Below are 11,071 nucleotides of genomic sequence, written 5' to 3'. Positions count from 1 at the left end.
GTGTTGTACACAAGCACGATCAAGAAGTTCCACAAGAAAGTCATCGCAAGCCTCTTCCATACTTTAGGCACTACACTGATAGCTTTTTTGAAAGTGATATCTCTGGCAGAATATATACAAGCTACCGTGTAAACGACAGCAGAAGCTGATGGCACGGCGAGAATAGATATTAAGAGCCAGCAGATGGCTTTTGATGCATAGGGAGTTAGAGTTATCGTTTCCGAAGAAAATTTAGCTTGGAAGCTGTATCCATACTCGAAATATCCTGTTTGGTATTCGTTCTCGAAATTTCCGGTTTGGTATTCATCTACTACGGTGACCGGTGGATTGGTTTGAGTCTTGTTGGCAGGTGTTACAGGCATTCCGGTTTGAGCTAGGAAAATCAAAGCTAAAGGAAGGAGTAGAGCGAGGGCAATCTGTGAAAAGATCTTTTTCTGTGACAGTGTGACCTTGTAAGCTTCTCTGTAGATGCCGAGGATCCCCATGGATTCAAATTCTGCTGAATTCCGGTCCATTATCACGAAAATATGTAGCGTCAAAGCAAACTATCGAAAAATAAAATTCACGAACAAATCTCCGTCAATTCTCGTCCGCGCCACTGTGCGTTTTTTCAATATAGGGGAAAGGAAACCGTCCTATAAGCATTACAATTTAAACTTACATCAAACTCTGATGTTAAAAGGATTCGGAGATGTATCCCCACTCCCACCTTGTTTCTGTATCTTGATTTCCTCTTGGAACACGGCTTCCTCAAATGCTCGGTAAAATTGTTCGAGAAGATGTAAAACCTTCCATGGGACTCACCACTTGGATCTTACTATGCGGCCAAACTCCAATAACATTTATACGTATACTTGATAGTTACACCACAGACCATTAATGAAGATTATTACAAATACATAAAAAAACCGGACTACAGATTTTCCTAAACTTTCTGGACGTGTGATGATTTAGGTAGGCCGTTCACATTGGCCATAGCTCCCAGTAGTAGTTGTCAATTTATAACAACAGAGTAAATATGACATGGCTAAGGCCATAAAACAGTATGTGACCAGTTGATTTTCTTTTGATGCACATCTATCTAGATACAGTTTCTCAATTTATTTGATAACCAAGACCCCCAAGAGGATTCGCATACTACCATGACCCTCATAAATGGACTTTCTTAACCACCTTTCGTAGTAAGAAAGCTTAATAGACTTTGTTTCCTATGAATACTACAAAAGATTAAACTCAAATACTCCACAAAAACAAGAGTATGCTTTACATTCGCATGTGCAGAGTGAAGGGCTTGCAAGGATCTTGATTAAATATCTTCATACCAGCTAGTACAGCAATTCTTCAAAAATAGGATCCACGCTTTGCCCCCACTTGCCATGGTACAACTCCAGGAGTTTCTCAGCTGGTGTAACACCTGATAAGAAAAACATGCTGTTATAATCAATTACGGACAAAACAGGACAACAGATCCCCAGTGTTATGCACATTTTGAGTGTGAATTAATCCTTGAACTATACAGCTTCTATATAAGTTCCGGTCTTAAGATATGGGATCTTCATGTGAAATCCTGCTGATTTAAGGTGGTACATACAATTTACTACAGAGTCCACAACTGTGATGAAACATGATTACACTGAGTTCAAGACAGCTTACCAGTGTTAACCACTTCAGTCAATGCATTCAAGAATCCGGTTTCCTTGTACCCTCTTCTTTCCAAGCCGTCCTGCAACAGAGTGGATGTTGGCATTCGTCTATACAAAAGAGAGGCTCCACAAAGAAGAATCTCCAAAATTCTGATAAAGATTATATAAATATAGTCTATACCTTGGCAAACTGGGCAACGTCTTCTACAACATGTCTAAGCAACCCATCCCGGAATGGTGTCTTCAGACCCATCACAGGCACCTGTTGACAAGGCAACATTTTGTGGTTAGAGATTGTTCCATGAAAATATAGATGGAAGCAGTTCAGGATAGGAATTGTTCCACAGACACAAAGATGTAAGTTGGTTGTTTATTACAGTGAGCATGATTGTTCTGTTCAAAATCAAGAAGTTTCATCCCCATGCTAGTTCATTATACTGTAGATATATATAGTTCCTAGGAAAATATTCTCATGCCAAATGTTATCAATACCTTATTCCTCAGCATCTGTCTTTCTTCTGGGGTCCAATCAGCCGTCAGATCAAGAACGTTTTGTAGAGAAGTCTCATCATATAATATGCCCACCTGTTATGAAGAAGATTATTTTGGAATGAAAAATAAGAAAGCAATTAAAATCTACAGATGCACGAGTTAAACATGTGGAAATGTGACCCTTCAAGCAAATCCAGCCAATAGCTGATAACAAAATAATGTAGAATACGATCAGCATTCACAAGGTGTGCCTATGTTTGTGGCGTGAATTACATTTTGCATTATCATATAGGAGATTCAAGCAATGTTGATCGGGATCTCGATTTCACCGGTTGATGCTTGATGAAGAGAAAAGAGTGCATCTAAAAGCCAAATACTGAAAGAATACACGTGTTTATCTTATCAAGAATGGTGAATGATGATTTTCCATAGAAGATAGAAGTGGAAACTACTGGATTACCCAAACCCTGGGCTAGAACTACATCACCAAGTGGAACCTGGCTGAAAACAACTAATAGCGCATGGAGATGTTGACGATTCAATGAGAATCTATAACACATTACAAACAATAGATTCTACATGGTGAACTTCTCGATTTGTGTTCAGATTCTAAAACTCCCGATACCATCACTCTGACTAAGCGCAATGCTAACACAACTGCATGCAAACAAAATTATGAAAGATAGGAAATGACAAGTACCCAAAATGCTGGTAGTGCACATAATTTCCTCCATGGACCTCCATCTGCACCCCTCATCTCCAAGTATCTTTTCAACCTGACCTGGAATGAGAAAAATACAATACATGCTTAATTTGAGGACCCTTCTGGAAACAACTGGAGAATTTAATAAGCGAACAAACCTCTGGAAAAATTGTTGTTAGGTGATTTTCCCAATCATTGAGATTAGGCAATTCGCCTGGAAGTGAAGGAAGTTTTCCTTTCAAGAAATCCTGCAAATTGCCAAAGGATATATCAGCAAACATTAAGCCAGAGTGAAGACACTAACACGGGATGAGGAAAAGAAAAAAGAAATCATGAATTACCCGGAAAGACAGTCCAGTACAGTCAATATACTTCTTTTTGCGATAGACAAAATACATGGGAACATCAAGAGCATAATCTACATACTGCTCAAACCTGCCAAGGAGAAAACAAAGCTGAGGATTACAACAACAAATGCTTTCCAGTTTTGCTCCGCAAAAAGCATAATTAACAGCACAAAAACTGAAAACCCATACCACCAAGGTTCAATTACATCAGTAAAACAATCAACATTGCGGACTTAGGTCAGTTAAGTCAGTAAGTGTCATCTAGAAGGACTTGGTCAAGTGGCACGGAAAAGAAGACAAAAAATAAAAGAAGCCAATCAACCCCTTTGTACAAGCATCTTCATGAATGATGTTTCAACTAGTATACGAACCATTCTGGAACTGAGTTGTTTGCTGAAACAAGGGAATGTGAATCTTTGGGTTCTACACCATGATTGTGAGTTATTATTATGTAGGTCAGAGCAAAACCAAGAAATTCCTAGTAACGATCCTTTTGTCAAGTTTGGATGGAAGTGGAAAAACTTAAGAAGAAAAATTGTTTAGGGGACACAATTCTGTTGCATGAAAAGCAGAACCAGCTATTCGAGCATAGTGATGTAAGGGTATCTGACTAGGGGCACTATAACAGAAGAAATTAAACAATCCGCACTAATAACCCCACACCCTTGTATTTATATTAACACAACGGCCAACTGAGGATGTGAACACCAGGAAAATATTGTCAGGTGAGGTTTAAAAAATGCACTAACTTACCCATTCAAGAACGCTTATGAAAACAGTATCGGAACTTCAGAAGTGATGATGGCTGTAAATGGGTTAGGGATCAGCCAAGTGAATGGGTTTTATGTTAAACCTATTCACAGAACCTAGGATTCTTCATGAATCACTCCCAGAATTTACTAACACCACCCTGGCAATTTAATGGTAGCGGCAGCGGCGGTCAAAGGAAGACAGATGACAAACTCAATCTTCTCCATCTTCAGGTCTTTCAAATTCTTTCAATGGATTCAACAACCTAACCAGATCTCCTAAAAGCCACTACCGCCACCGCGGTAATGCTGGTGATTAGGCGGAAGCAGCAGCGGTGGTCAAAGGAAGACAGACCCTTGTCTTGAAAATTAATAGGTCTTTCAAACAAGCCTCTTAAGGGAAGCAATAATCCCCTAAGAAAACCAGGTCCGCTAAGAACATCCACCAACATCATTGGTAACGCATCATTTGCTTCACTTTGGTTTTCAACAAGTACATAAAACCTATGAAGGTTAACTAACTTGCGAACACAATAATATAAGAAAAAAATAGCTTACCCAAACGAGTCATCAAATACAAATGGAAGCATCCCTGTCCGGTTATTATCAGTATCACTCCAAATGTGACTGCAATAAATCATTAATCAGGTTAAAGAACGTACCACAGACAGTTAAATAATAATATGTGGTAATACAACATACTGTAACCGGTATAGACCTTCTCATGCTGAGGTAGCCATTAGGCTTGCCCTCTGTAAAAGGCGAATTTGCAAATAGTGCCGTGGCAATCTGTGTCAGATATAAAGTGTGTAAGATTACATGGGAGAAGACCGATAAGTAAGTAATATTGATGGAACAAAGAGTCTCACGGGTTGCAAAGCAAGACCCGCCCGAAATTTCCTTATCATATCAGCTTCAGAGCTGAAGTCCAGATTGACCTGCCAAAGTACATTTAAGTGTCCATCAGTAAAATCTAATATAATTCCTCAAACTCATGCACCAAAAAATAAAGTTCTCCAATTATCCAATACATGTATATAAAGTCCGGAAGGGACAGAGAAGGTATGGGTAAAAACTAACAACTTTTCAGATACATTGCTGGAAAACACTCGGCACGTGTAATAAGTTTTCTCACCTGAACAGTACATGTTCTGAACATCATATCAAGCCCTAATGATCCAACCTTTGGCATGTAATTCCTCATAATTTCATACCTTCCCTGTATCAAAATATATTTCTTAGTGAGGCAAAAACCACAAGATTATGCATATGTATGAAATTCTAAACGAAAACACCAATCCATTTAATAACGAACAATAGCTGCTTTAAGTATTCAATCTGTCATAAACTAAACTGATCGATTACTATCAACCAATCACTATAGTTATGTGATTTATATATTACACTCAATCAAAAATCAGGAGATATATGCAGTTATAGGCAACTACCTTTGAGTGGATCACAAGGAAACACCAAACAAGAGCACAGAGATATTTCCAATCATGGCTCCAGTCAAGGTCATATTGGACCTTGAGTTCAGCAAAGCAATAGCTTTATTCTTATCGCTCTGCCGCTCTAGAAAGCAAATATCTAAATGTGCTCGAGTGTGTAGCATATCACATTCATACCGAATAACTTGGAAGCAAGACAATCAGTACCTTGGGCATTATAGGTATGTCCTCTCTGCGCCATTTTGGTTGGAAACCAGTTCCTAGAAATCCAACTCCAAGCTCCTCCGCAACCGCCTTGACCTGTTAAAAAGTAGCATGCTTTAATATAAGCTATATATATATATATATATTAATGTCTTTTCATAAGGGTTTTTACTGTTAGAAGTGTTCGCAAGAGCTTCACAATGAAGATCAGTCATAAACGCTAAATTCAAGTAAATAAAAAAAAAAAAAATCAACCACGAAAACTATTCATAGAGATATCCATACTTCCGATTAAGATCAATTTAAATTTTAGTAGTGGTGTTTGATATTATCCTAACGATCTTATAAAATGTGCTTTCCGTTAATACCAACTTTATCGAGGTCCCATTATAATACAGGTCGTAGCATTTTATTTTGAAGACCAATTTCACGGAGCAAAAGGCTTATCATCTCCCGTGTTACCGTGTATATGCAACATACGAAGTGTTCGTAACACAAATACTCTTTTAGTTGTATCAACACTATTGCTTATGGAGTAGGCATCCCAGCATCTATTCCATTAGACACCCAAGGTCCCAAGCATCCTCGTCACAATATAAATATCAAAAATGAATGTTTAATCAAACTATCTAAAACTACTTGTCCTCGCCATATATGCTCTACATGTCAGCATTTCATCCATCTCAAATATGTCTCAACAAACAAAACTGCACATATACGTACAGTTCTACTACAGAGGCACAATCATTCTCGATAGAGAAGGACAATCCTCGTAAAATGAAGAATTATTTTGTACAGGAGCAATCATTTAGTGTTTTACTCCTTAGACTTAACGGGACAGGAATCGAGCAATTAGACATACAAAGTTGAAGAATCCAGTAATGTTCCATCTCCGTATAAACCGACTGCTTCATTATCATGTTAAGCATAAATTTTCCCTTGACAGTGTTTTGACTAATATATGGACAGCAAGCAGCTTTAGTCACAGGTGTTAAACTCAAAAAAACTCATGGACTAGATGTTAGTTTCGCTTACACCAGATGCAACTTCCAATGCGAAATCCATCATATTAATACCTATCAAGCACCCATTTCTGTGGGATGATAAGATCCAACACATTGGCTTAAATACAAGGGAATTACTCTCCAAGAATTCTGGATTTAGAATTCTATTCTCCTACAGGAAAAACTAGAGTCGCTATTCCTGAAAGTTTCTAACTTGGAAAGCGATTTTATTTCCTTAAAATTACTAGTTTGGAAGGAGTTCTAGTCCAGAAATAGTGTGCTAGTTGGTACATATATATAGAGAGAGAGATTTCTGCTAGAATATAATTCAGAGAAGGAATAAGATAATGGGAGATGCAACCCCTGAGGTAAAGCTGTAAACGTCTTCTCATAGATGAAATAGGGAGATGCAACAGAAAGTATCCTTGAAGGTAAACTGTAAAGGTCTTTCATTATAGGAATAAAATCTACACTCCTATTCAGCAATTGCCAGTTTCGTCACTTTTCCTGCTTCACTACTCGTGTGCATCTTAGCGGGGTCTAGTCTGATCAGATGAACTATATTTCAGTTAAGTTAGAAAATAAAACTATATGATATTCTAAGAAGTCACAGATATTTGTCAGTAACAATTAACAAAGACCCGCAAGTTTCCAATTAACTTCAGAATTACATGTCAGGAAGAAGAAGAGGACCGACCTGGTACAGATGCGAATTAACCTCCGCACAAGTTTGATGTAGTGTTTCAAGGGGTGCACCACTAAGCTCAAATTGACCACCCGGCTCCAGAGATATACTTTGATTGTCCTGCCAAATATAGTTAAGACAATTTACCAAATCTTGCCAACAGAGGAAGATTATAACATCTACATGGTCTTAACATTCACATTACTTGAACTAGTCTAACTACGCTACAAAAAGTTAAAGATCGCAGATTAAATCATTAAAAGGGCATGGAAGTGATTACTGAGAAAGCTAGGTACGTTGCCATGCTTCATGAAGATGATGTGGGAGCGGGATGGATAGGTTTAAGATGAAATGTAAAACCAAGGTGTTTGACACCCATGGCAAACTAAGTAAATGCAAGTCGACCTGCCTTATTTCCATAAAGCTGGTGAAAACCAACCGCAAATGTTAAGATGCAGCTAGTTTTCACTGTTTCTGGAAGCAGTGCAAAAAATAAACAATGAATCCATGCATATGCAATCTTCGCATTTAATATCGCAAAGAGCTCCTCCACGAACCAAAAGATGGATTTGTATAACTTTGATGCTGAAACTTAAAATACAGTATGTTCACCTGTTTGAGTCCAATAATGTATTCCCCTTCCATTACTTTCTCCCAATTGAATCTCTCGGACAGACCATTAAGCAAGTCCGCAATTTGCTCATATTTCACTGGGCGTAGGCTTCCAAGCTCAAAGCCAAACTTTTCATGTTCCGTTCCTATCCTGCAAAAATAAAGTAAGTTTGCATAAAAATTAAACACTTTTATAGACCTTGACAACATACTCAGTGGCGCACTTAAGGTCCAACCATTTTCTGGCTCCCACATGATAGCAAAAGCTTTATTATCTTAAAAGACTTTGATAATTTATACTTTCAAGAACAGAGCTGCTGCACTTGAGGATGAGCAGCTTGATTCATCCAATGCAATATAAACGAGAGAGGAGTCTACGAAGTTTACTAGTTGTGAACTCCTACATATTCTCAAATACAAAATAAACAACACGTAAACTTTCAGGGTCCTACTCGCAAATACAAAATTAGAAAGTTACATTTGGCATCACACCTATGCCATCTTTTTCCATGAGCAAACAAGAAAAACTAAAGGAATGCTCTCGAAATCCGACAATGACATCTATAGAAGCATGGATATATACCATTAATATAAACCAAGTTTGACAAGGTAAGAGGAGATACGTGATGCTAGGATTGGTTCTATATAAACACCTAATAAGAAGGTAACCAGGCTCGGTCCAGTTGCATAGTTAACGCAGAAAATTCTTCCGATAGAAACTACAGATCATTCAAAATAACCTACTTAGTTGGCACTGGAACGAAGAATTTTCTCAACATTGTGTTGCAGACATGATTTAAAAGCGCAGAAACACTGTCCACTTGATGAGGCAAATTGTCTGAAACTCAAGCATTGCTTATGAAAAGAAGAAGAAGAAGAAGAGTTACCTCCATCTCTCCTTCGGCTTGCACCCGGATGCAAGGTAATTAACAAGATCCTCTTGTGTTAATGGCTCAGTAGCAATCACAGAATCCTCTGTCGGGGGACTTGCGGCAACAACTAGTTTATTTCCCCGTTTGCTTTTACCACCAGTCAGATATGATACTCTTGGTGTTTCCCCAGCATTTGATGTTAAAGAAGAAAAAACAACAGCATCTTTTCTTAGTTTACATGCTTTATTCTTCAATAGAGCATTATCTGACAGTGTACTTTCCATATTAAAGCACACATTTGGTTCAGGTTTACAACGGAGTATCCCTGCCTGGGAAACGACTGCCATCATCTATCCCTGCAAAGAGATTCACACAAAATATATAAACCCAACAAGAACATTTGAAATAAACTCATTCCAAGTCATACAACTGTGAGGTTACACTAAGTTCAGTGGAATATGCGAAATTGTAAAAAGATGTAATGATCATTCAAAACAGTTGACAGCAGTAATGGCAATTGGTATAGTTAACAGTAGCAACTGCAATTGCTACATTTATGTAAGACCTAGTTTAACCATGGATTTCTTCATAAATTGAATTTCCTACGGATTTGAAGACCATCATCACCAATACTTGTGCTGATTTAAGGGATTCTTGGATGACGGTCACAACAACAAAAAGGAAAAACATAAAAATTCTGAAACAATCATGCAACAATAAGCGAGAACATCAAAGCATGATCAACTAGAAAACAAACACTACAATGCAAAATTGAAAATAAAATTCTACGGGTTTCAGCAAAATTTTAGTGATAGAAGCAAATAAAAATTATTGCGTTCGGATACTAATTTAAGGAAATGGAAAGGAAAAACACAAGTATCAAACCTCGTTTGAATGGAGGAACTGAGGTTTTTGGACTGAGAATTAAAACCCAATTTAGGGCTTTTCTGTTTATTATCTTCTCCAGTCTTCTCTCCTCACAATTATGTGTCTCGAAATAAGAAATGAGGATGCCAACGAAATGAAGTTAGTGGCTGCTTCCAAAAGAATATAAAGAAACAAAAAAGAGAAATAGTACTCCTACTTGAGTCACTGCTTAGCACAGCCGTAGGGGGCCAATAAGAGTGCACTAGGTAACTTTTTAATATTTCTTATTTATTGTTTTTTTTGGTGGAAAGATAACCTTTGAGTATTTTTTTTAGTACTTTTTTCTTCTGACTTCATTTAGATCATTCATTACGAGGGTGTTAGTCCTCAAGGGAGTTGGGGGAGTTGGGTGTAGTTTGGTTTTTTCCTGTTAGTCGTGGGGGAGTTCAAAGGAGTCTCTCGAAATCTCTGTTAGTCGTGGGAGAGTTTAGAAGAGTCTCCCGAACTCCCTAGAAAACCCTGTTAGTCGTGGGGGAATTTGAAAGAAACTCTCAAACTCCCTGTTAGTCGTTAAAATTAGAATGCTAGGGAGTTGGTGTTTTTGGGGGAGTTCTGGGGAGTTCTAGGAAGTTTATAGTGTATTTTTTCCTCACTCCAAATCTCTCAAAAAAGTAGAGATTTCTGGAGAGTCTCTCAAACTCCCCACACTCAAAACACCAAACTCTCTCAAACTCCCCACACTCTCTTACACTCCCTCAAAATCCCCAAGATTCAAAATACATTAAACTCCCCCAAACTCACTCGTGGACTAACCCCCTGTTACGTAATATACTACACATATGTCGCCATAAGAGTCTTTTGTTCTTGCACATCATTTGTTTTTGCATAAAAAAAATATTGTTGCATCATGTTCACATTCTTAGATCATGATTGTTTACTCATGACTCATCTGAGTCGTCTGGATCTGACTGAAATCACTTGATTTGAGTCAGATCTGACTCAATATATTTGTTTTGAGTCAGATCTGAGTCTACTGACTCAAAATTATTTGAGTCAGCGGTTTTGTCCCATGAATCAGGGATATTTTGTTACCTAACTCAAAGAGTCTGAGTCAGGGTTTAGGTCTGAGTTATAGGTTGAGTCAAATCTGACTCAAAATAGAAAACATTGTCTGACTGCTGACTCAGACATCGAGTCAACTGCAAACAAACAAGGTCTTAGATATTCGGAATACAAATCTTTATTACGGATATTGAGTTCTCGACCCTCTTTCTTTGAAAAGAAATTGAAATTCATCATACCAAAAAAAAACGTTTTTCTATAAAACAAAGTTTATCAGCTAAGTGTGGTGTATTATGAAAATCATTTTGAATTGTGGTTTAGATCATGTTTTGCTTCTTAGACACTAGGAATACAAGTCGTTATTACGAGGATTGAACCCT

General features: G+C 37.8%; 1 protein-coding gene across 1 annotated transcript; it reads right to left on the bottom strand.

Annotated features, from left to right (window-relative positions):
* Window positions 1-820: 820 nt before the first annotated feature.
* On the bottom strand, window positions 821-9,793 carry LOC113296928 (glutamate--cysteine ligase, chloroplastic-like). The gene is made up of 16 exons (XM_026545297.1): window positions 9,648-9,793; window positions 8,778-9,118; window positions 7,891-8,041; window positions 7,291-7,398; window positions 5,593-5,685; window positions 5,070-5,153; window positions 4,804-4,872; window positions 4,653-4,723; window positions 4,493-4,561; window positions 3,180-3,273; window positions 2,997-3,086; window positions 2,836-2,916; window positions 2,136-2,228; window positions 1,825-1,905; window positions 1,654-1,723; window positions 821-1,414 (listed from the first exon to the last, which is right to left on the bottom strand). The coding sequence occupies exons 2-16, from the start codon at window positions 9,110-9,112 to the stop codon at window positions 1,326-1,328; spliced, it is 1,578 nt and encodes a 525-aa protein (XP_026401082.1). The 5' UTR covers window positions 9,113-9,118; window positions 9,648-9,793; the 3' UTR covers window positions 821-1,325.
* Window positions 9,794-11,071: the final 1,278 nt, after the last annotated feature.

Source organism: Papaver somniferum, chromosome 7 (genome assembly GCF_003573695.1).
Source record: "Papaver somniferum cultivar HN1 chromosome 7, ASM357369v1, whole genome shotgun sequence".
In the NCBI taxonomy this organism is placed as follows: Eukaryota; Viridiplantae; Streptophyta; class Magnoliopsida; order Ranunculales; family Papaveraceae; genus Papaver; species Papaver somniferum.
This window is presented reverse-complemented; position numbering and strand designations above follow the sequence as displayed.

Bases quoted from the DNA above. Each gene is read 5' to 3' on its own strand.
- LOC113296928 (XM_026545297.1), bottom strand. From the start codon at position 9,112: ATGATGGCAGTCGTTTCCCAGGCAGGGATACTCCGTTGTAAACCTGAA. The intron at 4,562-4,652 runs GTCTATACCGGT...GATTTATTGCAG, and splicing joins GGCTACCTCAGCATGAGAAG to TCACATTTGGAGTGATACTG. The intron at 2,917-2,996 runs GTTTGTTCGCTT...TTCTCATTCCAG, and splicing joins TAACAACAATTTTTCCAGAG to GTCAGGTTGAAAAGATACTT.